The 27,744-nt window shown below is 38.0% G+C and overlaps 1 protein-coding gene across 2 annotated transcripts; it reads left to right on the top strand.

Annotated features, from left to right (window-relative positions):
- Positions 1 to 10,243: 10,243 nt before the first annotated feature.
- Positions 10,244 to 26,845, top strand: LOC102218389 (coronin-1C-like). Of its 2 annotated transcripts, none has more exons than XM_023338377.1 (11): positions 10,244 to 12,066; positions 18,812 to 19,011; positions 20,348 to 20,470; positions 20,586 to 20,715; positions 20,846 to 21,027; positions 21,121 to 21,240; positions 22,211 to 22,315; positions 22,398 to 22,543; positions 25,171 to 25,228; positions 25,328 to 25,570; positions 25,900 to 26,845. In XM_023338377.1, the coding sequence occupies exons 1-11, from the start codon at positions 10,359 to 10,361 to the stop codon at positions 26,017 to 26,019; spliced, it is 3,135 nt and encodes a 1,044-aa protein (XP_023194145.1). In that variant the 5' UTR covers positions 10,244 to 10,358; the 3' UTR covers positions 26,020 to 26,845. The 2 variants fall into 2 exon arrangements, with proteins under 2 accessions (XP_023194145.1, XP_005810126.1); XM_005810069.3 differs by lacking the exon at positions 10,244 to 12,066 and adding an exon at positions 13,840 to 14,154.
- The last annotated feature ends 899 nt before the right edge of the window (positions 26,846 to 27,744 follow it).

The following is a 27,744-nucleotide window of genomic DNA, read 5'->3' as shown; positions in this document are numbered from 1 at the left end:
TTTTCAGCAAGATACAGCAGACTGTTTTAAGTCAATAATTCCTTAATATTGTTTTTTTTTAATTACTAGTTCTACTGGCAGATTATATCACTGTACAATTTTATTAATAAGAAATTATTGACTTAAAACATGGTCTTATCTTGCTGAAAAGTTATTGGTAAGTTAGTTTTGTTTTATTTCAAGTGCACTAAGATATTTGCATTAGAAACTTGACCAAAAATACTTAAGATTTTGTGTTTCTTGCTGTCTAGCAGCTATGTGCGGCTTTACAGAGTGCCCTTTTATAGAAGCTGGCTGTTTTCAAAACCTGGATAGATGGGGCTAAGTAAGGAGAGAAGAGCTGCTTCCTAACCCGTCATTAACTGTTTAAGAGCCTCATATGAACCCTGTACACTTTCCAGTCCCAGCACACATGCAGTTTCACCACATTTCAGTGGAGATGCACCCATCATACCTTCAGCAGAGGTTGTTAGGTCTAGTTCATGTTGTTGCCTGGATACAAAACACTAAATTTGGCATATTAATCTTAACACAAACAGCTTCTGACAGCATGCTCTATGTTTTCAATCATATTGAAAGTATTCACTATGTACTCATGCGGGAGCTCAAAACAATATTTACATTTGGGCCTGTTCTCACACATTATGTTATCCTCTTGCTTGCTGATATTGTTGCTGCTGCAGCTGCTTTTTGCGTTGTGTGTGTATTCACAATAATTTAAGAAACGGATGTAATCATGAGTCTTTGGACTACACGCTTTTCAGACTGTTTTGGTGAAGGACTGTTTTGTTCCCAGTTCTCTTTTATTGTTAAGCTTGACCTCTTCTATTAAAGTTAATTGAATCATCTACTTTAGGCGCTCAGTTTAGCCCATGAGTGAGCATGCAAAATTACAAAACACATGTTTTGTTAAACATGTCTTCATTTTTACATTTTTGTTTGTATTAATATTTTACCTGTGGGTCACACTATTTAATAACAACTGAAAGCACATTGATTTAAAATAAAATTTTGTAAATGGACTAAAATATTGGTTACCTCAAGGCAGCCCCGGCTCCAGATGAGTTTAACAGGGGGGGCAAAATGAATCCACGCAGCAATAATAATATCACTCAAATAAAAGAAAAAGGTACAGTGCAGTAAAACAGCTCTTATAAGTACCTATTTTCCAGAAAAGTTACTCAAGTGAATGTAACCAGTACTACCCACCTTTGAACATAAACAACAACACCAATAGCCTACAGGCCACTTGTTAACAAGCTTAACCTGCTGTATTGGTATTAGCTAGTCATCTTTTAGATTACCTGCATCCAACAGCATTACTGAACTCAGTCGGTTAGTTTGGGGGAAAAACTGTGCAAAGTTCTCTGCGGTTTGCTGCCATAATTCTAACACACACCTGAGCAGCTCTGCACGGCAGCACAGGTGTAAATCCAGAGCGAGCGTCTTAGCGTTCACGTTGCGTTTAAAAGCGGCTCAGAAAAACAGGTTACCCCGTGTTAATAAGGGATTAAACACTGTTAACTGCTGAAAAAAGTGACAGAAGACACACATATGGGAAGTGCGGAAGCCCTCTGCTGTATCAAATCGATTTAGGAATAAAAGAGAGTTGGTCTGTGGGCGGGCAATGTCTCCCAATGTCCGCCCATGCCGCCGGGCCTGCCTCAAGGTACTATTTGACTGAACCACTGTTAACTATTTCCTCCCATAACGAAGTTTTCCTGTTACCTCTGCCACTTCTTGTGTGTTTTTCTACTTTTTGATACAAAACTGTGCCATTTATACAAATTACATCCACTATAAGTGTTTTTTTTTCCTAAAAAATGAGTAGAACTAAAGACTCTGAAGTACTCCATGTAAATGAGGGAAAGTATTGCCCCCCTGGAGTCAGATTGTGCCTTCAGTCCTCACTTTAAAATGGAAAGAAAGAAAGAATTATAAGACATAACAAAAAGCCGAAAGGTTGACTTAAATGTGAGTGATTTCAAAATATATTGAAAACTATTGATTCCTACATTAGATTTTTGTTCTTGGTTATGGTTCAAATCATAGGCATCGTAGTTAATCACACCCTATTTATTTAAATATTTAGTCATTTAAAGAACAGCCAAAATGTGTCATGTCTTCTCTGCAGTCTTTGAGAGCTCCAATAGAGAACGTCAGATATGCAGAATGATCAGGTATTCCTGAATGATTTGAGCATGCATTGCTCATTTTGATAGTAGCAGCAAAGCTGACTTTATTAATACAGGATTTTAAGAACAGCAAGGTTAAAATGAATAAAACTGAATAAAAAAAAATAACTGAGAGTAGTCATGAAATACTTAAAAAGCAGAACATTGTACAAGTAACATTAGCAAGAAGAAAACATGACAGACATGAAGAAAATCAAAAATTAGATTAACAACGTTACACTAAAGCTAAAGGAATGAGATGGGTCTTTAGAGCAGATTTTAAAATGTGGCTAGTGAAGAGGCCTTTCAAATTTCTATAATTTGGTAGCTTCAATGGAAAAAGCCTTTTCCTCCCTAAGTTGTTTTTTCTTTTTCTGTGTCCTTGGCACCTCAACTGCAGCTGATTAGCTGATCTGCCCGGCCAATAAGGAGATTGCAAGCACATAATTTGAAGATGAACTGGGAACATGAACCTCAAGCCAAGGATTCAACCTCATCACACCCACACCTGGCTCTGAGTACCATAATTTATTATATTTACTTACTAAAAAAATATTTCAGGCTTTACAGCCTTGGTGTGATTGTTTGCAACTCCACAGCAAGGCTGAATCTGGTCATGAAAGTGCAGAATCTTATTCTTTGTGTAATAAAACTATGTAGACTGTTAAAAAATGTCTTTCATCTTGACACTAAAATACGGTTTTCCAAATTTAATAGGGATGGTGTTTCTGGAGGTTATGGTGGTGATACATTTGTAATTACACATCAACCAGTCAAAAATGTATAATTCCTCTTAAATCCAGTCAATCTTCATTCTTCAAGAAATATAAATATAGCATCAAGAAATGTTAATGGTAATCTTCCTTTTTGTCAAAGAAGTGAAACTCTCTTATAAGCTGAAAAATATTTGATATTCATAACAAAAGTTACTTTTGTTATAAACTGAATGGTCTATGGCACATGGAGGTTTCGACGTCTGGCCAATCCATTTTGTTTAAATCTTTCTCATTTTATTTTGAAGATTATTTTGGTTTTACTTGAGCATCCAGTCCAACTCATAGTTGTCCAGTTTATTGGAAGTTGAGCCATGATTAGTTTCTCTGCAGGTTCTTTCTGTGTAGCTGATGGTATTTTTTTATTATTATTATTTTTACGGTTGAGCCTGAATGATGCCTGCTTATGTGCAGGAAAAACACTTGTTTGTTATTTTGCTCTGTCTATTTTGAGCACTTCAGGGAAATGAAAGAACTGAAAGAGTCATTGCTGATTAGTTGCATCTACCTTTTGTGTTATTTTACAAATTTTTAAACATCTTAGAAGAAAACAATGCATCCAGTGTGTCTTTGCTGAATCTGAGAGAGCTGCGAGTTTGCTCTTCTAATGAAATTATAATACTTTGGGTGTTTCTCAAGCTGTTTTGTTCCTTCCTTTGACTGTCTGAGCATCTTTAACACATATTCCTGACATTTTTAAGAGTCTAACTGTTATATTTAAAAGTATAATTCAATTCTAATTATTATATAATTAATTTTGCAGACTGGAATTGCATAAACCTATTAATCAAATTCTCAGGTTTTCCTTTTGTTTAGATTTTGTGACATCTAGTGGTAGAGCTGCAAATTGCAACTTCCTGAAAAGCTTCATTTTACCTTCTTTGTGCCACATATTTTCACATATTTCACTCATTAATATATTACTTTTACTGGACTACGCTGGGATGTTTTAAATCTAGCCAACCATGTAGTTCACTGTAATATTAAATCATTCTGATTTTCTTGTTTTGCGTTTATTGTAGATATGTGCCTGTGTGATATGTTTTCAAGATTGTTTCTATTTCTTTTTTTAAAAAATGCCTCAGAGTTTATTTATAAAATTCAGGTGTTACATATAAAACATGTGTCTATCACTCAGAAGTATGAGGTCTATGCCTCATCCGGTGCTATTATTTTTATGATTTTTACAATTGTTTTTGTTTAATTAGGATACCATTGTTGTTGTTTTTTATTTTAATTGTTAATATCTCAATTTTGTTCTGTATACTTTTAGACTTCTGTGAGCTTTTGCTGACTATTTGGGTATGGTACTTTTTCAGGTGTGGTGGTTTCTTGCAAAGCCTTTTCTGGTGTTTAAAAAAAGAGCCGTCTACCACCGGACAATTCGTACTCATTGTGACGACCGATTTTCTGCTGCAATGAGATGGGATCACATGACTCCAATAAACAATGGCCTTCAGCAGAAGTTATTCTGCTTCATTTGGGGGTCATACTCAAAAGGTGTTGACCGTCCCAAAATAGAGATCAGAAGCACAATTATTAGAAACAGAGTTGGACTATAAAAGGTTCAGATCATATTTTATTGCTAAAACTGAATTCTGTGAGCTCTGAGCTCTCCATAATTCATGAAAAATAGTTCAATAAATTGATATGCAATGCTTTAGGTGCAGGGGTATAAAATGGAAGCAGGAAGGCATGAAATGGTGATGTATGAGTACAAAATGAGTACTAATTATCAAAAATTTGAATTGTTCACAAGTCTTAAATTCAAATATCCACTATGCCACCATCTAGAATATCCTCAGAATGCTCAGTTTTTGTTTTTTGTTACCTGGAGCTCTGTCTGCATCAGTCTCCTTCTTCGTAAGTTATTGATTTACTTAGTCTCTTAACAGCTGCTTTACTTGATATTCATCGTACTATCTTTCTGTCTTCAAACTTCAGCACCATATTTGTTTTGCTTTTTGACTCGCATTTAAATATCCTTTCATATTGAAGTGCCTTAACTTTGGCCACAGCTCTGTTGTAAAGCACCGCAGCGATTGCGGATGGGTTTTCAGAAAATGTGTTAACTTTTAATTTATCTTCACTGTTTGAAAGTTTATGCTTCTTGCAGCATTTAACTCGGCACATGAATATTGTATGCAAACAAATATGCTCATACCTGCCGTCCTCTCCCTCATAACTCACATACTTAATGGACTTCCATCTATTATTAGCCTGTAATGATACTGTATTTGTTATCGTAAAGCTTGCCGTATGCTGCATCGGTTCAGTAGCTGGCTGAAGAACATTTATTTGATGGAAAAAGAGAAATCATTTGCATCAAATTGTTACAAATTAAGAGTTTGTCTTTGAGATGCTGCAGTCTGGACAAGTCGTTCTTCTACAGTACATCAGCTTAACGACAACATTAAGAAAAACATGCCAATAGTGTTATCGTGTATCAAGAGGCACTTGTGAATTATTGTGTTTTTAGCACAGTAAAAATGATTTGCAATCATTGTAACTTTGGAAAATATTTTCCAGTTGTGAATTAGTTTTTTAAATTGTTATTTATTTATTTTTCAGTTCAATTAGTGCCAAATACAGGCACCAAAAAGGACAATCCCAGTTATGGGCCGGACATAACCATGAGGGCCGTGGGGCGTATTGTAGTTTAAAAGGGGGGATTGTATTTATTGAGTGTACAGAGCACAAGTATTTCCCCAAAGCATGTGAGGTTGAGATGAGTGGTAACCGTAGAAAAAACACCTGGAGAGCAAGCTGATTTAATGTTCACGTTTTGTTTTCTGGTTATCTGTGTACTGTATCGGTGTTCAGGTGTACACACTTTTTTTTTTTTTTTTTTACATTTTGTTACACTGTGTCCAGTCTGATGTATATAATGGAAATAAATAATTTTTTCTGTAAAATCTGAGCAATAAGTTGTTGTAAATGCTTAGAGGGTGTTGGTTTTAAGTTAAATTATTTTGAACAAGTGGATCACACAGAAAAGTACATCCACTTACATGTGGAGTTCCTCTTGGTTATATTCTTGCACTACCTTTTTTCTCTCATAGTACGAGACTCAAATCAGGGCGATGGGCCAACCACTCCTGGCTCCTGATGGCGTGAAATATTTCCATTTAATATTCCGTCCTGATAAAAGCATCTATTTTGTGAAATGAACCAGTACTTTCCGCAACAAAATACCTTAAAACGCTCATACTTTGTAGCTGGAATGGTGTTCTCAGGCTTTTAAAGCACTCCTTCTTTTTCTCTTGATGTAATGGTCACCATAGTGGCTCAACACTTCAAGTTTAATTTCATCAAACCATGGTTTATGTGCATTTTTATGTTGCTGTTGAAGAAATGCCTTCTTCTTCTGACTTGTCTTTCAGCCAGTGTTGGTAAAGGAGTTTTTTTCACCAGTCTTACCAAGCATCATCACAGGTTATTTTGCTTCTCTTGAATTGATGCATACATTTCGGACCAAAACACATTTATCTTTGGGAACCAGATCCTCCTTCCTGAGTGAATTAATTGCTGGACAGTCCCATTCTGTTAATACTTGAGTTATAAGTGAATCAAAAGTGTGGAGGTCCACAATTCTCCTCATGATCTTGCATGAGTTTTTTTTTTTTATCTTATTGGTCAAAAATCTCACACAAAGAAGCATTGTGTTCTAAAATCCCTTAAAATAAATCTACAGGCGTTCCTTCATTTAACTCCAATGTTGTGAACTAACCTACAAACCCACAAATAGTCATCCATAGTCATCTTACTTTTTGCAGAAACAGGAAAAGCTTAGTTTTATTTTAATGTCAGAGACAGAAAAAAATGTTGTGTGTTTTCTTATTCTTACCTGGTTTCTGCTGTTCGTAAAACTGACACTGGACAAGAGAGAATTCTTAACCGAGACCAGTTGTGCCCAAATGTAACTCGCAGGTGAATGACCTTGGAGAAAAAAGAAGAAACTGTCATGAAAGAAGCTCAGAATGTAATAATAAAGAGCACCAGCAAGGACACAAACCAGATCTGCCTGCTTCTGCTTTGACTGTCTCTTTTAGTCAAATGCACAGAGCAGCAGGCGCTTTTATTGAATTAGTCAAATGAAGTACAGCAGACATAACGGGGCAGGTGACTCCGGGAGGAGTGATCTCCCAGACGGACCAAAGTCCCAAAGGACGACGGTCAAGCGCAGCATCATCGTAGGTATGTGTTCACTCTATTGAATTATCCCTCTGGCTCTTATAGCTGCAAAACTTTTAGCTAACGCTGTTATAACTTGTGAAAACTTTGCTCACTGTTATTGACACGTAATGGTTTCTCTTGTTGCTTTAATGCTCATGTGTTATCTGTTTATGGCTTAAATGTTAATGGTTGGTTGGTTTTTCTATAATAATAGAATATTTGTCATATAAAACAAACAGCAGGGCCAGATCAGTGTAAAATATGTAAACAGGGGGGTTATGAGCACATAAATACATCTCCGAACCTTAATTAAAAACATTTCTTGAGTTTTTGTAAACACTTTTTGAAGCTCTTCACATCATAGTACATCCTGGCTTGCTTGTCTCCATGTAAATTTTACTGTGCAGCTTGATCAGACATCTTAATATCACCTCCAACAATTTGAATTTCAGTTTATTACCGACAGTATAGTCAGTTCTGCAACTGGAAAACAAGGCCTCTTCTAAGACGGAGATAATAGTTCGGGTACTCTTGGTCACAAGGCTCTTATAAACTTTTGGCTTGCACTGTATAGCGTGACGGACACAAACATGGGAAATGGGCATAGAGACAGAGAAGAAGTGGGGCTGGAGGGGGTTTCACAATCCAATACCATGAATGCCTCCCACTGCTGCCATTTTAACACATCCATCTCAAAATAACGCTTCAGATGCACTAAAGCCGCAAGAGCACGCATCTGTCAAGCTGTTAAACTGCCGTCATCGACACACCAGATGAACAGAGCTGCAGTGAAAACATGTTGGCTGATACAGAAATATAAGGAGTTTAAGTTGAACAAAATGTGGCAGTACTCCCACACTCCGGTCAGAAAAAGTCCCTTTTGCTGATCCAACTTTTCTGAGTTTGTCTGTTTTACCCTCATCCAGTACATTTCCATAATCGTCAAGACAGAGAATACAATTAATATACTATATCTTTATTCTAATATTTAACTAGCAAAAATTAAAGTCACGCTGTCTTCCAAAAATATTAGCACCTTTTGACCTTTTTGACTTTGTCATGTAGCAAAAACTTTGTGTATTCTAGCTGAATTACCACACAAGTTTCAGTGAAATTAAATGTTAAATTAAATGACAGTATAAACAACTGTTTTATGAAAGTCCTAGACACTTTTCAGTGAAGTTTAGAGAACAAACAGCATAATCTAGGCCACATGTGTCAAACTCCAGTCCTCAAGGGCCGCTGTCCTGCAACTTTTAGATGTGCCTCTGCTGCACCACACCTGAATAGAATAATTAGGTCATTAGCAAGGCTGTGGAGAACTGATCTACACAAGGAGGAGGTAATTAAGCCATTTCCTTCCAGCATTTCGTACCTGTGGCACATCTAAAAACTGCAGGACAGTGGCCCTCGAGGACTGGAGTTTGACACCCCTGATCTAGGCCAAGGAAAATACCAGACAAGTTAGGGATGAAGTTGTGTTGAAGATCGAAGAATTATTATGGTATAAAAATCTCAAAAAGCATTGTTCCAACTGTCGTCCAGCGAGTGTGTATCGGACACCCACTGATATTTTCCGCCCACCTAAACTAACAGACTGGACAAGAATCAGAGAAAAAAGCTGGAGGCCTAAAGTAACTGGGGGAGCTGTAGAGACACACAGCTCAGGTGGAATAATCTGCAGACATGCAGGAAGTCCCTGAAATGCCCTTTAGTGAGAAGTAGCAGGAAGAAAGTCATCAAAAGCCATGTAAAATATAAATTCCTTATGGAAAAGGAGTGAGATTCTTATAGCTTAGAAATTAGTAAAACCAGCCACAGATGTGTTTTGTTTATTTTTTGATTCAGTTTTGTGAACCTTTCAATCACTGGAAAACTTTTAAAGTTAGCTGTTAAAACCAGAACACAAAAAGCAGGATTATCTTGCTAAAATGATAATTAAATTCATCCCAAAGTTCATTTTAAATCAACTTTATATGGAGTTTAAGTGGTATTTCAACAAAACTACCTGGTATTGCATTATTTGGGGGATCTTTTCTGTTTAGGTCTAGTGCTTTCTTTGTAAGTTAAAAATACTCGGAGCGCCTGACAGTAAAGTCAGTTGAGCTGTTTTCCCCTTGTTATAATCCCTCATGCACCATCCATCATGTCTGCAGCTAAAACAGGCTCATCAAACCACAATTCCCCTCATGTGTCAGAGCCTTTGTGACTCGAATCACGTATTCCCGGCGACCTTTCTGTAGCTCCCGTCACCAAAACAATCATAAACATTCAGACCGTCTGAAGGAAGGCACGCATGGCGCAAACAAGCCTTGTCAACACAGCAGTAATTGGCAATGTGGGGTATGTCAGAACAGAGTAGGTGTGTCTATAGTAGAAAAATTTATTTCATAGAAAATCAAAGCTTAGTGATTTAGATTCAAAGAAAAACAAAAGACATATTTATTTCGTTGACGTATTTGTCTGCAGGCGTGGGATCATTTGATCATATCTGACCTTGGCACCTGGCAGCTGACCTCCTATCAACCTTATCTTGTTTCCTTTTTGGCCTGTTGACTCACTGGCAGCAGTCAGACCTGCTTTAATTTTAGCCTCTGCAGCATTCCTGTCTGACAGAATAGGGAGAGGAAGATAGTGAGGCCTTGGGAAGCCAATTACGAACAGTGGAAGAATATCTAAAAATAGAGAGAGGGGTTCTAGATAATTAAAGATAATCTGTAAAATCTGTAGTGGAATTTCACTTCATTCAGGGTAGAGACAAAATGCATCCTTCATGTATGTGTTTTGCTTTTGCATTTGCAGAAAAGGAGTCATGGGACAGAAGCTGGAGAGGGTGTCTGAAAAAGACGAGGAATCCCTGGGTAATTCTGACTGGTCAGAGCAAACCGGAGACAAGCGTTTCTCGGAGGCTGCAGGACAAGACGAGGAAAGTCAGGAGGATAGCAGTTCTGTGTCCCATCTGAGCATTGGTGGGATTAGAGTAATCGGCAACTCAGGGAAGCTGGCTGTCATTACTTCACGTACAGGCCCCCAAAGCAGGCAGCCAATCAGGGCTGAGGGTCAGCAGGAACACTTTCTGAACTCCAGAGGAGAGTGGGTGGCTCTACTCAGGGAGACAGACTCTCACACTGTTGGGGACTCAAAAAGGGTCCTGAGCTTCAAGGAGACAAGACGAATCTCCAACAAAAAGGAAGGTTCTGAAAAAGGGGCTGCAGCCTGGAAAGGGACTGCAGCGATGGATGAGCAGGACAATCTGAACTTCTCAGAAACAGACAGCAGCAAGGGGGTAGCAACCGCATGCAACCCTTCCAACGAGGAAGACTTTGTAGTTCTGGAAAGAGATGAGAACTGGATGTCGAATAATGTGGAAAACAACAACACAGGTCACCAAAGCAGACCTGGGGGCAAGGAGGACAGTTCTGACAGCTGCAATGATGGCAAACTTTCCCAATCTTCCAGGATTTCTCCTCAAGAGAAAAATAAAGACATTTCACGTGCTAAGAGTTCAGCCGGAGACAGTTTAGAGACAAAAATGGGTCGTCATTCGACTCAAGTGACAGGCAGCAGGTGTCAGCTAAAAGGAGTAAGCTGTGCCCGGGCTGCTCTAACCAAGACAACTAAGGGAATGGCAGAGACGGACCAAAATGTTGCCATTCGTATGAGGGAGGAGCAAAACAGCTGTAAGGATCAGCGGCAAGAAGTTGATCACAACCATGAGAACAGGTTTGCTGGGGCTGTATCCAAGAGGGCCAAAGCTGGAGTCCATAGCAACCTATTATCTTCTACCAAAAGAGATAACATTCAAGTCACCAGCTCTCATCTTTCACAAACTGCTGCATCTAATTCCGGAGAACCGTGCCTGCAAGACGACCATTCATTTACCCTGGAACAATCTAACTCTATGCCTTCTCCACTGCAGGCGGGAAGCTGTGATGAAACTATGCAAGTTGCTTGCCTGAAGAAGGAAAGGGAGCTTGTTTGCTTCTCTGCTGTCGTCACACCTCCACCTGTAACTCATAGTTTACCAGGGAAAGACACATCAAGTCCACCAGAAGCACCGTCTGCCTTGTCCACCATGCCAGCAGAGAAATCCAGACCTAAAGGTCCACCCCCACCTGTCCCCAAAAAGCCCAAAAATCCTTTCATAAAGCTTAAAACTGCACAGCTAATGTCTACTGATGTGCAAAGAAGAGTCAAAGATCATCTGCGATCGGAGGATAGGGCCAAGAGGAGACACACGTTTCATTTCAACAAAGATCTTCCATATGGTGCACCGACTAATCAGGACATGTGCATGTTGTGGGATGAAAGGGGCTCATATGCTGCACCGCCTAACTTTCGCCGACTATCAGCTGACGTTGGTCTGTGGGACCATCTTTCTCTGAGGGGCAATGATGATTGCTTTGGAGATATGATCGATTATGAATATTGTGTGCGAATGGCAGAGCTGTCTCCAGAGGAAGAGCCTCAAAACTTGGACATGATGCAGAGACGGGTGTTCCTAGAGAGACGATCCAGACGCAAATGGTCGCCTCCTCCTGTTACGGAAACTCTTTCCAGGCCAGGGGACATGCGTAACGATGAAACTGAAAGCCGAAAACATACGTTTTTAGAGAAAAAGGACACACAACCAATCCTCCTGACTCACAGAGTCAATACACACAGCCAAAGCGAGCATACTAAAGATTTAACAGATCCCACCAGCAACAGAGACACAGAAAGTTGCAGCGAGGTGGGGTCCTACAAGCCGGTGGCGGAAATTGTGAAAGAAACAAACCAAATGCAGAGACAGCAGGGTCGAGTCAAACCTGAAGAGCCCAAAGTTCAGGTTCGTCTGGCAGAGCAGAACCCAACTTTGAAAGTTTCCCAAATGAAGAATACCTTTGATGTCCCAAAGAAATCTAAGGAGAGGCCAGTGGAAATCCAAGCAACTCCAAAGAAAGGTAGGAACCACAACTATATAGACACTTACCAAAAATATACACAAAAACTAATGTCCTCTCCCACATTTTCAACATTATTAAACATGTCTCTCATTTAGAGGCTATTATTTTATTTTTAAACTCCAAACTTGGTGCCCAGAAACCACAGTAAACCATTCCTTGTGCTTCTGAGGTTTTAGGTTTTAAACTAATTTATTTATTTTTCTGCCAGCCTATGCCATTATAAGGCTAGAAGAGGTAAAATAAAAAATATTTACAGATCAATACTAAATTTATTAAGCTATGACTGAATTTATAAATAAACTCTGCAGAAAGTATATGCTTAAAAGAAACAAAAATGTCTCAAATATTACTGGTTGTCGGTCCTTTTAATCAATATCCTCATCACTTGGTTATTATATTGCGTTTATTTTATTTTAATGAAGACAACATCCTGGAAATCAAGGAGAGAAACCACAATGAAAAAGATTTTAGACATATTTGTTAGTAGTTTATTACCAGGTCACATCAAGATCACTTTTATTGGTGTGACAAACTATTCCTGTGAGTCATTCCCAGCTGCAGGTTTCAGTGTTTTGTGCATGATCTACATAAAAACACAATTCTGTGGACCTATTGGAAGAAACACCAAGAGTCCAAAGGGCTGAAAACCTTCTTCTTTTATATACAGTACAGACCAACAGTTTGGACACACCTTCTAATTAAAATGGGTTTTCTTTATTTTTATGACTATTTATAAGGCAAGAAATCCCACTTATTAACCTGACAGGGCAGGTTGACCTATGAAGTGAAAACCATTTCAGGTGACGACCTCTTGAAGCTCATCAAGAAAATGCAGAGTGTGTGCAAAGCAGTAATCACAGCAAAAGGTTGCTACTTTGAAGAAACTAGAATATAAGGGGTATTTTCAGTTGTTTTACACTTTATTGTTTAGTGCATATTTCCACATGTGTTATTCATAGTTTTGATGCCGTCAGTGTGAATCTACAATGTCAATAGTCATGAAAATAAAATAAACTCATTGAATTAAAAGGTGTGTCCAAACTTTTGGTCTGTACTGTATATGTTTACAAAATATTAACAAAATCAACCACTTAGTATGCAAAACTACAAAATCACAGTAGACTTTAATCTGACCAAATGAAGGAAACATGCAGACTCCACGAAGAAAACCACAAAACGCAAAAGATGTCAAGAAGGGAAAAAAAAACAAATATGCACAGGTACATTAAAAGCTAAAGGGAAGGAGACAAATTACAATGAAACACTGCAGTGAGTCTGTGTGTTTAATTTACTGTAAAATTAAAATTAGGAGCGGCTCCTATAAGATTAATACGCTGCTTTGATTCTGAAACTTTGCATTTTAAGATTTTATTTACCACTGACCAGGTCATTTACACTATTGTTCTAAGGGGTCGCAAAAAAAAAAATAATAATTAAAATGGCCGAAAAAGGCCATTTGTCCACACAGTGAACACAACTCGTCAGTGATATCAGCTTAATGAAAACTGATGAACAAATTGTAACAGCGCATTCTTTCAAATGTGATTTATTTTAGCAGTTGTCGCCAGAAACTATATAGTGAAAGGGGAATGAGGGAATGGAAAGATGTTCAGCTTGAACTCAAAAAATTTTTATCTTAAGAAAACAAAATGATCCTATAAAGACATGTGGAGGACAGACTGACGTATTGTTTTCTAACACCCCCATCCCCATTTCCATTCAGATCATTGAGAAATCAGAGCTGGCATTTGGTTTGCGCATGTGCCGTAGCCCAACGTATCCTGGTGAATTTAATAACGGGATGAGAATAGAGTACTGCTAGTCTTCCGCAGGTGAGGAGCGGACAGTAGATGCTGTGTTTTTTAACCACTATATTTAAAGAGATTTTAATCCCGGTTCACTTTACCTATTAGTGCTTGAGGGGGCTATAAGATCCTTGCAGCTGGGCTCATTTTTTCCAGCGGAGACAAGGGATACTGAAGCACCGTCCTGCAGGATAAGGGCGCGCCTAAACTGCCACATTCATGTGTTGAGATTGATTTTTCACCCTCCTTGCGTTGGAAAATCTTGCATAGATTTTAGGAGGTAAGGAAACTTAAACTGTGCTTTTTATTTTTTTTGCATCGTGCAATTTAGCATGTATTCTGTAAGCTTTGCAGCATCCTTGGACGCTCGCTGGATGGGTTTGGGAATGGGAGCAACCCCCCCAAAAAAAAAAAAATCCTGGGTGGAAATTTCTGCACTTGCGTCAGCTGGCAGCGGTCCACCGCAGCTAACGGTTAGCAAGCCTGCTAACCCACAGACAGCTGAGATGGAAAACACATTTCGGGGCTAAAGGATGGCTTGTTTGTCTGGATGGTGGCTTCACATGAAGCTCACAGCTCCTATTGTTCAGCCTCCTAACGGTGAAACGTCTGTGTCGGCGTCTGTTGACGGGACCAGCCCCGTTACAGCGTCCAGCTGCCTCTACATTGAAGTTAGCTTTCGATTCACAGCTTTCGAGGCAGTTGTGTAAAGGATCATTTCGCTCTTTTTACGGAATCTACACCGGCTATCGTCAAAAATCTTAAAATGGTCAAAATTAGATTCATTTACTCTAAACTGGCTACAGTTTGTTTAAAACATAACCTACAATATGTGAAACCTTTATTCTTTTAATGAAACTATTTCATCTCAAACGAAGCTATTAAAAATTGCTATTAAACACTAATTCTTTGTATTGCTTAAATGTAATATATATTATATTTATGGCTTCAACAGTGACATTTCTCAGATTTTTATTTAGGTATTTGTAGCTACTTTATCATTTGGAAACCCCAATGAGATCCTGCCCCAACTTTGTGAACAAATTACCTCAGGTGAAATCCTGCTATTCTTAAACAGGTCATATATATAAATAGACTGAATTTTTCTACATAAAGTAGTTATATAAAACACCTTTTTTAAATCTGTGAAACCTTTCTTGGTGTGTAAATCCACAAATATTACTGAACTTATTTGCACTCCTGCAGATAAAGATTTGAACAGTCATAAAACTTGTTTTAAGCTATCTGTAGATTTTAAAGTTCAACTATTATTTTATTATTATTTTTTTCTTACTAGAGAAACGAAAGTTGGCTTATATTCCCCAACAACTCTAAAAGACCCTCATTCTATGAATCGGAAGCTAACTTCAAAGTCCACCCTCTGTTTAACATAGCACTAAGGTTAGCAAGCGCGGCTAGCTTTAATTAGCATTCTCTTTTACAAAGTCAAAAAAAGATGCTTGATAATGTCTGGCAACATCATTTTTGAACCACTACTCTAGCGTGACTGTCTCCTTAATTTCCTTTGTATGTAACGCCTGTTTTTAATGTAGAGCTCAATGGGAATATTAGCTAATGCTGCTAGCATTGCCTGCTAGGTAGCCATTGTTTAACAGCAGCACCGTGCTGCGCAGCTTCCGTTGAAAACACGAAGCGGAATTCAAATGTTCAACATGCCGGTGGTGTGATAGGCTAAAGCCGAGTTAAAGCGATAGTAGCTGTATCTGTGGCGGCACCGTTAACGGTAGCATCATGTTCTACAGGATGCTACCGTTTCACTGTTTGCTTTTGACTATAATGTCTAGAGGAGTGAGGGGCTCATTGCCTGTTTCCCAAAAATGCATATTATCACATCAATATGGAAGTAAAGAACTGAAAACGACTACAGGCTGTTTAGATTGTTATATACTATAGGGAAACAGATGACTGAAATAAAACATATAATGCCACTAGTAGTGTGACACAGTTGGCTTTAGACATGCACAGGATCTAAAATATTAAGTCAATATGCCCAAGATTAAATGTAGAGTACAACTAAGCCATAAAAATACATAAATACTGTAATTGAAACTGCAAAATGGTTACAGACATTTAGGAAACAAAAACTATCAAGGCCACTAGCTTGAGAAATATAAATAACCTTTATTTTCCCTCATTGGGGAAAGTCAGATGGACCAGTAGAAAGTGAGGTAGATTTACTCAAAAATAATAACATAAAAACAGAATAACATACTTTCTAATACTAATAACATACTAATTGCACTCTTAGAGAATATGAAAATACTGTGCAGTTCTTAAAAATGACAGACTGAGTAGGATCATTGAAAAAAGTATAACATGTGCGTGTATATTTGTGCTTGAGAAACAGGGATGTGTAAACCAAAGCATGAATGTTGTTTGAAATGAGGGAAAACAACAAATAACAGCAGAGATGTAAACACTGTGCGTTTGAGAACAGCAATGGTTATAAACTATGCTGGAAGGAAGAAAGAATCAATTATATTTATTTAGTATGTTTGATTAATTATGGATACAAACAATCATAGAAATATTGAAATCTGATTTACTTTGACGTTGGACCATAACATGTTTCCTTTTTGTAGGCATCTTGACCTCAAAACATGATCCCATTTTTGGATATTTGAGAGTAAAGTATTACTGCAGACCATCCTGTGTGATAAATGTGTGTGTTAATCTTAGATGCTATTGAATGGGGCTCTGTGCGTACAGGATGTTCTGATCGGCTGGCTAGACATGCCATGTGTCAACGTCGTCTCTCCCATCAAATCTTGCGTTTGATTTATAAGATTTGTCAGCTCTTTCATCCTGTTCTCAGAACATATTAATAGTTACAAATGTTTTGCATGAGGCTTTTATTGCTGCTAACTCTTTGCATTGATACTTTTATCATTTAATACTTGAAAAAATCAGTCACAGAATGGAGAATTAAATTAGAAGTGGGGGAAAGGAGACAGGACTCTACAGTCTTCTGCTGAAATTCCTGCTGCTTAATAAGCTTTTATATGTCATCTTTATTGTGCAACAGACATAAGAAGAAAAATAAAAGACAAAACTAACCTTTTATTTTTGTTTTCAAAATCCCAGGTACCAAAGCTATTGGCACCTTTTAAGGTTCCCATAAAAATAAAAAATGTAAAGCATTTTTTATAGATTTATAATTTTTTGACTGCGGTCAGAAGACACAAAGCACTTCATGTGGCTCTGGCATTATCCAAAAGATAAATATGAGAAAAAGGACCTTATTCCCACTGTTAGGTACGATACAGGATCTGTGATGCTGCAGGCTTCTTCTCATGTGCCCTAGTAACCTATGACCTATGAAAATACCAAGACATTTTTTTATATTTTTGAGAAAGCGGAGTGAGTCATCCCCGGGTTTGAATACATTTTAGCTTTTGTTTCTTGTGGTAATTTGCTTTCCACACCACAGATGTGTGCAAATAAAATGATTTGGAGAGTGCAAAATGCATTTGAATAAAAAATAATAAAAATCTGTGTATTACACCTGATGTGACCAAAGCAAAGGATGCTGTCAGTCAGTCTGCACACACCCACACGGTCGTAAGATAAAGTCGAAATGGACGAAATAATTGGCACTTATGTGGGTGTATAATGTGCATGTAAGGGCTTTGAAACAACAGCGGTCCAAAATAATCCTGGAGTCCCATCAAAAATAAATATCAAGTTTCCAAGCAACGGAGCTATTTTATCAGATTACAGCTTTAAATCAGAACAACACCAACAGTGGCGGTGATACAAGTACAGTTCACCTCTGCAGTCTGGTTTGTAGACAAGGGTTCTGGATTAAATCCAAGTCTCAGCTCAAAGAGGGGTGAGTCAGCTTTTCCATTTTAGAAATCTCTCAACTGTGAGGGAGCAGGTGGTCTGCTGTGATGGCAAACCTGGTCATAACTGAGGGAGGAGGCAACTAATGTATCGCTCGAGTGCCCGTTTAAGACTTTACACATGTTTAAACACCAAATTGGAACATTATGTCAAAAATGATTCAGTTGCTGGCTTGTGTTTGAGAAGAAATGAACAGCATCTAGAGCATTGTGTTTAGAGCAACGCTGAATCAAGCGGAGTTTAATGTTGATGGAAGATGGGGATCGTTTTGTGAAGGCTGCAGCAGTAACTAACAGCCCATCTGTGCTGCATTCACAGGAACTGATGCAGCAGCTTAAAATTATAACATCCGCTATGACGGCTCAGAGCCTTCGCCCTGCTTCCCATTCTGCAGATCCCGAAAATAAACTAGAGTCTGAGAGCTTAGGCAGCAAAATAGGTTGTCCACTGGTCAGACTGGAATATAACTAGCTTAAAATATTTACCAAGAGAATGGCATTTTAAATCCTATCTATCTATCTATCTATCTATCTATCTATCTATCTGTCTGTCTGTCTGTCTGTCTGTCTGTCTGTCTGTCTGTCTGTCTGTCTGTCTGTCTGTCTGTCTGTCTGTCTGTCTGTCTGTCTGTCTGTCTGTCTGTCTGTCTGTCTGTCTGTCTGTCTGTCTATCCTGCTTTTAAAGCCTCTGCAAATATCTACAGTGAATCCATTTTTAAGTTTTTTTTATTTATATTGTATCTTAAACTGGGAATATGATTTAATCAAACCAACTTAAATAAAATGTACTCCATGTCAAACGGCCTCATTGAATTTAGTTTGGAAATGTTCACTGATGTATGTAAATGCATCAGGAGAAGACGTGTCTTGTACAGAAAGTGGTGTTGATGGAGCATAAAAGCTTAAACTCAGATGTCATTAATAAACACAATCTCAGTGCCATGACTCCCATTTCAAAGCTGCTGGAGCAGCAGAAGCTCCTTTTGGACACACTTGATCCCGTTCTTCTGTTTGTTTTGATGGAGTAACTCAGACTCGCCATGCTTCTCCCCGTTTTGTTTCTCACCACAGAAATGTCGCGGCGAGTTGTGCGACAGAGCAAGTTCCGTCACGTGTTCGGTCAGGCTGTGAGGAACGACCAGTGTTACGATGACATCCGTGTATCCCGGGTGACATGGGACAGCTCCTTCTGTGCCGTCAATCCCAAGTTTGTTGCCATCATCATAGATGCCAGTGGAGGAGGAGCGTTTCTCATCCTTCCTTTAAATAAGGTATTCAATTTGTGATTTCCCCTGTGCATTTTAGAAGGTTGATGTTCAGTTTCTGTGTTTTTAATCATGTTTGTTTGCTTCCTGTCTTTTTGAAAGAAAACCCTGTTAAATACTGATTAGAACTTGAATTTGGACATGTCACTAAATGTTACATCAACCCTACAGTGATAGGAGTGTTTTCTAAAGCAAGCAGATTTTCCCAAAGTGCAGGTTAGGACCTCACTTTGGTTGTGAAACATTAATAATCGATTAAATTCTATGATTGTCCAATTGAACTGGTTTATTGGGAAATGTCGTCTCCTTCAACCAACAATAGCAAACTGGGTCAGAAACTTCTACCACAGCCATTTTGAGGGTAGAAGATGAAAAGCTAACGAGCATGAGAATGATGTAAAATATATGTCTGTGTAATCTTTTTATAGTTTTGGACTGTTAGAAGGTGAAAAATTAATAAAACAGACTTTTTGTCAAGATTTCTCCAAATATGTTGCTTACTTTTTTAGAACACACCTGCATGCATTTGGGATAATACAAAGGCAGATTGTTGTACAATCTGAATTATTACTGCAAATTACCTGAGCTCTGGAAAAAATTGAAGAGCCCGGCCACTGCACCGAACCCCATTGAAAACCTCGTGGTTATTCCACCAAATATTGATTTCTGAACTCTTCCTGAGATAAAACATTAGTATTACTGTTTCTAAATTAATATGACCTTTTTTTTCTTTGCATTATTTGAGGTCTGAAAGCACAGCTTTTTTTTTTTTCGTTATTTTGACCATTTCTCATTTTCCACAAATTAATACAAAGTTTTTACTTGGAATTTCAGAGACATGTTGTCAGCAGTTCATAGAATAAAAGAACAATGTTCATTTTACTACAAAAGTAAAATCAGAGAACTGATCGTTTTGCAATGGTCTCTTAATTTTTTTCCAGAGTTGTACATAAAGAAATGTAAAAAGTTTTAGTGTCCAAACAGCAAACATTTTACATTGTTTTACAGCTTCAAGAAAGTGTCATAGTGATTGGAGTTTTCTCCAGTAAGGAGGAACACAATCATCCCCTCCTCCAACTGTTGCTACACACTGCGAACCAGCAGGCTGAAAGAAGACATCTGCACATTACTGTTCTGTACAAGTTCAACAAATTAGTGTAATGGGAGAAACCCATATCACCAACCTGCTAGGACCGTGTCAGAAATTGTGCATGATTGGCTTGCTTCTTTTTTTAAGTCCCTTGAGATGACTTGTTGTGATTTGGCTCTCTTTCTATATATAAATAAATTGAACTGAACTGTATCGATCAGGAATGACAAACCCTTTTCCTCTGTCTTTTAGACTGGCCGTATAGACAAGGCGTACCCGACAGTTTGTGGTCACACAGGCCCAGTGTTGGACATCGACTGGTGTCCACATAATGATCACGTCATTGCAAGCGGCTCGGAAGACTGCACAGTCATGGCAAGGCCATATCTATATGTTCTAGCACTCATTCAATGTTTGCTTTATAGCGAAGTATAAATATGGTTCTGTGATGTTACTTCTGTGGTTCCTAACTTCCCTTCATTCGATGCAGGTCTGGCAGATCCCTGAGAATGGACTGGACGCTGCGCTGTCAGAGCCTGTGGTCGTGTTGGAGGGCCACTCTAAAAGGGTCGGCATTGTGTCCTGGCATCCCACGGCTCGCAATGTTCTCCTCAGTGCCGGTGAGTTTGGGTTCAATTCCTCAAATCAAAATAAAATTGGCCCACAGCGGAACCAAGAACATAACAATTTATACGAACGGCTCCTGTTGGATTGTAGTGTCTGCTGAAAATAAACCTGCTTCCGTTCCAGGCTGTGACAACCAGGTGGTCATCTGGAACGTGGGGACGGGAGAGGCCATGATCAGCCTGGACGACATGCACCCGGATGTCATCTTTAGCGTCAGCTGGAGTCGCAACGGCAGCCTGCTGTGCACCGCCTGCAAGGACAAAAAGGTCCGCATCATCGACCCACGTAAAAAGAAGATAGTGACGGTAAGTAAAAGGTGCTAGATCAGAGATTAACGTCTCCCCAATAAATACACATCTGGTGACACAGTTTTACAACCTGACTGGTTCTGCTTTTAGGAGAAGGACAAAGCCCATGAGGGAGCTCGACCCATGAGAGCCATCTTTTTAGCAGACGGGAACATTTTCACCACTGGGTTCAGCCGCATGAGCGAGCGTCAGCTGGCCCTGTGGAAATCTGTATGTGTTCATTTGGTCCTCTTGAATCTAAAATGTACTTTATACTTAAATCATGAAGCCAAACCTTTAAATCCTGACATCACTAGTGATTTACAATAGGACTGAAACAATCAGGTTAATTGTGGTGAATCAATTATTGAATTAATTGTCAACAAATTTAGTAAACAATTAATTGTTAACTGAAGCGTATAGACTCAAAAAATCCCAATCGACGTATTAAGAGGGCATTTTGTTTTTAAGATAAAAAAAGTTTTGTAAATGTTGATATTTAGTTTTTAAATAGAATTTTGTTACTTGCATGATTTAGTGCATTTCTTATATTGTATAAAAAAGGATTAAATGGAAAATCTGCAGAATGTCCAAATTGTTTTTATCTGATTAATCAATTAATCCTCAAATTAACCAACCGAATAATCGTCAGACTGAAATTGTTTTTAGCAGCCCTAATTTAGAAAGCGATGAGAGAGAATCAAAAACATGAATAAGCTGTTAAATAACTACTTTTATTGGGCAACACTTTAATCAAATTAGAAGTGAATACAGCAAATACATTCTGACATTTATGTTATTTTAATGTTGTAATAATTCATTAAATACATAATTACATTTCACAATAATTTTTCAAGGCATATAGAATTGCATCAGTATTTTTAGTATTAATGAAACTAAAATCATAACATTTTTCTGGCCAGATGACTTGTTAATCTGCACAGCTGTTTAAATACAGACCAGTCAGATGATTAGTTTCAGTATAATACACAATATCTAAATAATCTAAAGCATTGAACATTTCCTATTTTTTCCAATCATGCCAAAGTTTCTGCTGTGCACCTCCTTTCCAGCAGAGGGCGATGAATACCAAGTAACATTTCCTAATAGAGCTCATGGTCTGTTTTTTTCCCCCCATTTTTAATTAATATAATCCTAAAGCATACCAGTAAAAGTTAAATATATAATTCTGTGTTTGCAGGACAACATGGATGAGCCCATATGTGTCCAAGAGATGGACAGCAGTAATGGGGTTCTGCTGCCATTCTACGATCCAGACACTAGCATAGTCTACCTGTGTGGAAAGGTAGTTGACACTACATAGGCTTAATTTTTTAAAATTATTTTCAAATGTTAAATCGAAAGGTTCACACATTCTGTACCTGCAGGGAGACAGCAGCATTCGGTACTTTGAGATCACCGACGAGGCGCCGTTTGTTCATTACCTCAACACGTTTTCAACAAAGGAGCCCCAGAGAGGCATGGGCTACATGCCCAAGAGAGGCCTGGATGTCAACAAATGTGAAATAGCAAGGTATTAAGACATTACTGGTTTATATATATATATATATATATATATATATATATATATATATATATATATATATATATATATATATACAGTACAGACCAAAAGTTTGGACACACCTTTCTAATTCAATGGGTTTTCTTTATTTTAATGGCTATTTATAAGGCAAGAAATCCCACTTATTAACCTGACAGGGCAGGTTGACCTATGAAGTGAAAACCATTTCAGGTGACTACCTCTTGAAGCTCATCAAGAAAATGCAGAGTGTGTGCAAAGCAGTAATCACAGCAAAAGGTTGCTACTTTGAAGGAACTAGAATATAAGGGGTATTTTCAGTTGTTTTACACTTTTTTGTTTAGTGCATATTTCCACATGTGTTATTCATAGTTTTGATGCCGTCAGTGTGAATCTACAATGTCAATAGTCATGAAAATAAAAGAAACTCATTGAATTAAAAGGTGTGTCCAAACTTTTGGTCTGTACTGTGTGTATATATATATATATATATATATATATATATATATATATATATATATATATATATATATATATATATATATATATATATATAGTACTTTTAAGAAGTTCGCTCCCTTTTGCTTCTTTAGGTCTAAATGAAGCAAAATCGTGATAGTACTTTTTTATTTTAAACAATAAAGCAAAATGTAAAAGCAATGAGTCTAAACCTAAATCTCCTCTAGGCTTAAAAGCATTAATGATTCCAATTAATTGTATTCTGTCAGGCAAACATATAAACCCATATTATTACCACCGTGGTTGACAGTTGGTTGGGTTGTTTTTTTAGAAATGTGGTGTTTGGGTTTACTATAACAAACACCACCGTGATTCTGGAAGGGACTTTTTTTAGACATCCTGTGGTTTATTCAGATGCAGCTTAACAAACGTAATTCGTGCTGGAATAATCTGAGGAATTAAATTTTACCAGTCTTCATGTCTGGATAAATATGGAAAAAATGAAGCAGAATATGGAAAAGGTTTTGCATTTCCTAATTTTCTTTAATACTCTCTCTTTGTTTAAACACAAAAAGCATTTTTTTAAAAATCATTTATCAAAACAAAATTTAAATTAAATGTTCTTTTGGTATTACATTTTGCACATAAGCCCTTGAGTTAATCATTTTAAATATATCAACAGACCTCTGATTGGTTTTTTTAATGCTCGTTAAAATAAAAATATTTTTTTTAAAATATTGTAGAAATATTTAATAAGAAATTTTCAGTATATATGTTAAACTGGATTAAGATTTGAGGACAAAATGAAAAGCTTTTGTCTTTAATGTGGCTGGAGCAGCAGAAATGCAAACTAAAAAGAGAAATCACAGGATCCAAAGTTGCAAAACTCAAAATTTTTATATAGATTTTTCATAATCATACATTTTTGACATATGGACATACAGTAGATTCCCTTTCAGACCATTACAGCCACTGCTAATCATATTGGGTGAAGCCAAACTCTATTAACTACAATAAATCTCTAGAAGACAAACATTTACAAATTTCCAGTTTACTTTAACAACTTAATTTAAAAATTAAACAACAAACTAAACCCCAAAACACTCAATCATCAGTCTGTCCTCCAGTTGGTGTGTTTTCTTTCCCGATGAGGCAGATTAAACTCACTAGTCTGCACTGTTTATGGGTGCGCTTCCATGGCAACACATCGCTAGTTGACCACTTAAAGAAGAAGAGAATAATGAGAAAAACATCTAAAAGTTACATTATGAATCAGATTAACCAATTTTGTGTAGATCAGTATTATTGATAAACCAGTTTCACTTAGTGCATAGAAAATTAAAATAAAATTACCTGTTAGTGAGGGAATGGATTCCTCTCTCCTGGAAATTATAGAGAGACCAAAAATAAACTTTTCTTTAAAAGATCTGACTTCAAGATTCCAGATGTATGAAAATGTCAACGTTGCAACATGTTTCTGTTAGCGTTGAACCCTGCTGGAAATCCCCTTAAAGTCATTTAGAAGCAGTGTTATTGTCATTTTGTCACACACTGTACATGTTGCCTATATGTTATCAATATAAATAATAATAATAATAATAGTGTTTTTATGCCAAATAAACAAACTGAAAGGTGTTCTATTCATAGAGCTGCAACTGTATTCATATATTTATTCACTATTATTATCTATTGACATACTTCTAGCTGATATGTTTAACATTTTAGTTGTGTCAGACCAAAGGACATGCCTGATATTTGTCTTTGAAAGTATTTCCAAACAGTAATCTGTCCTCCATGTTGTATTTGGAGTTATGGCTTCTTCCTCACTAAGTGGCATTCCAGGTCATGTTGGACTCCTTTCATCATCATCTTATCAGCTTCAGTCAGCATCTTCACAAAGTTTTTTGATTTGTTTCTGGACTTATTCACACATTTCATACCAAAGTAGGATCCTCAGAACCAGTCTTCTGGTGTGAAGGCTGGTTCCTTGCTGTTTATGCTTGCATAATATATCTTAAAACAGGGAAAAGTCTCCTTCAGCCATGTGTAAATTGCACCCTTGGAAAAATCTGCCTCTCTTCTGATAACATTTGAGTGCCATTAAAATAATTTCTTTGTTTTCTCTTATATTAAACTCTTATCACTTCTCATCTCTTTAGGTTTTATAAATTACATGAGAGAAAATGTGAACCAATCATCATGACAGTCCCACGTAAGGTAAGCCATCATGTTTTTTACTCTTCTGTGAGCTGGTATGCTTTTCCATTATTGGTGCCTAATAATTTTCCCCTTTTTCCACACGTTGCACCCTCCCAGTCGGATCTGTTCCAGGACGACCTGTACCCGGACACGGCCGGCCCTGATCCCGCCTTAGAGGCAGAGGAATGGTTCGCCGGGAAGAACGGAGGCCCAATCCTGATCTCACTCAAAGACGGCTACGTCTCCACCAAGAACCGGGACCTGAAGGTGGTCAAAACGAACATCCTGGAGAGCAAGCCAGCCACAAAAGCAGAGAGCATCCCGACCATCCAGAAACATGCTTCTCCGCAATCTACTGTTGTAAGTATTTGCAGAAAATACAATTTTTATTAACATTTATTGAATATTGACTGTTGTTGTGAACAGATGGTGTGATGTGATTGCAGGATTTTTCCTCGTTCACAGTCATAATTTTGGAAAATCCAAGAAAATTATGTTTCAGTACATAATCTTGTTTCTGGCTCTCAATTTAGCACAGCTGCAAGGAAAAATAAACGTCATTGCCCGCTGGACCACATTTGACTTAGACCGGATGAACAGATGTTATTTTTTTCTGCTCACGATCCAAATTATTTCTCCCCTGGTTCCAAATATTCAATATTTCTCTTCGTTTTTTTTTTCTTTTTCAGAAAATGGAAGACAAACTGGAAGAGGTACTCCGAGAGTTCAAGTCACTCAGGGACCGCGTCATCCTCCAGGACCGCCGCATCGCCCGACTCGAAGATCAGGTCTCCAAGGTTGCCATGTAAGACGCAGAGACCCTTGCCAGGATTGCTGTTTTCTTTCGGAGTCAGCTACGGCCAGTTTTTAAAGATTCGGCTTCACCGAGCTTGGTTTCCGTCCCATTCCGTTGAAACCAAGCCCACATTCCAAGACGAACTTTTATTTTCGCTCATCGGTCCTCCCGTTTCACACTCTGCCCTGACCCCCTCACAGAGGAGAGGAAAAAACTTTCAAAGCTCATGTTCGCATCCGAAGAAAAGACATTTTTGTTAAAGAAAGTCTTAACTGTTTTTATTTTTTAAGATGTGGTGAAGCATTCTCACGTGAAGGTTGTACTTACTGCTCAACAACTGTAGCATCAGTATTTCCATTGTTCTTATTGTGTTGCCAAATATGATTTGTGTGCCGTTTCATGCACTGCTTTTATGTTGTTGTTTTCTTTTCTCCTCCTGTTGTACATTCCAGTCACAACCTGGTAGAACAGTACAAGTCAAAGCTGGATTATTTTTAAAACAAATGCTGTCGGACTGTTTTCTTCCCCGCAGTTTGCTCGTTGGCATCAGTCAGAATATGAATATGGAAGAGATCCTACCACAGTTCTCTCCGGTTCTTCTGGGGCTTTTAAATCTACCATTGGGGTCCGAACATGGAGGTGGAGGGTGGGTGGGTGTAACATCTTCCTGCTGTAAATGTTGTGAAAATGTTGTGGTGCCTCTTGTCACTGTTAAGGGTCAGACGAAAGTTGCCCTCTCCGGTGCGTATTGGTATTGGGAAGGGACCACTCACAGCCCGTGTTTTACTGAACCTCTGACAGACAGTTCTGTGCACATAATAAAAATTTTACACATTAAAGCCCTGCTTCTTTTCCTCTTTATTTAATACCATCTGATCTGTCAACAATTTTGCATTTCCTCTATTTCACTTCTGTTATCAGATAAGCATTTGTAATCTGAAAAATCTGACACATTTCAACTATTCACACCAGTGACAGTATAAAAACTATTGTAAAATGTACTATTATGCTTCCTTGAACAGGTTAGGATAGGTCTACGGTGTATTTCCTGCACAAATTCATTCTCAGATGATGTAATTTCAGTCTGGTCAGTTGTGCCTTTTTTGAACTCCTTTCAGAATGAGATTTTGTAATGCGTCATGTCACTTTAAATCCAAATAAGCTGCTGGCCACGCCCACCCGACTCGTTTACACTCGCATGTGAAAATGGCTGCAACCATGTGCAGTTATACAATCATACATGTTTGAAAAGCAGAAGTAGAGCCTCCTACACAGCCAACAAGAAGGCAACAAGAAGTTTCTGGATAGCAAGTCAACAACAAAAAACTTCCAGCAGCCATTGTACAGCACATACAATAGTAAAACCAGCTGACCAAATGTGCTGGACCTCTGTTTTAACCTCATTGCTAGATAATAACTGTCTATAAACTGTTTCTCTCATTATTGTGGCATGTAGCAAATAGGAAGGATTTTCGTAACACTAACAGACCTAGGACAGAAAAAGTTTAGTCAGATTCGATGTTGGCCAGTAAGAAAAGAATATATGGTTTCATGTGCACTCGGTTATACTTTTCTTTTCCTCTGCTAGCAATTAACAGAGCTTGAGTGTACCGAAAAAGCCCATATCTAAAAGCCAAAAAGTGTGTAAAGGGAGAACTTCTGCTATTTAGATTCAGGTGGGTCAACGCAGGAGGAAGAAGCAAGAAAAGGACAAGTAGTAAAACACAGGAAGACGTTG

The sequence above is a fragment of the Xiphophorus maculatus genome, chromosome 8 (assembly GCF_002775205.1).
Source record: "Xiphophorus maculatus strain JP 163 A chromosome 8, X_maculatus-5.0-male, whole genome shotgun sequence".
NCBI lineage: Eukaryota > Metazoa > Chordata > Actinopteri > Cyprinodontiformes > Poeciliidae > Xiphophorus > Xiphophorus maculatus.
Note: the sequence above shows the minus strand (reverse complement) of the source record. Positions and strands in the feature narration are given on the sequence as shown.

Bases quoted from the DNA above. Each gene is read 5' to 3' on its own strand.
- LOC102218389 (XM_023338377.1), top strand. From the start codon at position 10,359: ATGGATGAGCAGGACAATCTGAACTTCTCAGAAACAGACAGCAGCAAG. The intron at 12,067-18,811 runs GTAGGAACCACA...TTCTCACCACAG, and splicing joins CCAAGCAACTCCAAAGAAAG to AAATGTCGCGGCGAGTTGTG. The intron at 20,716-20,845 runs GTGAGTTTGGGT...CTTCCGTTCCAG, and splicing joins CAATGTTCTCCTCAGTGCCG to GCTGTGACAACCAGGTGGTC.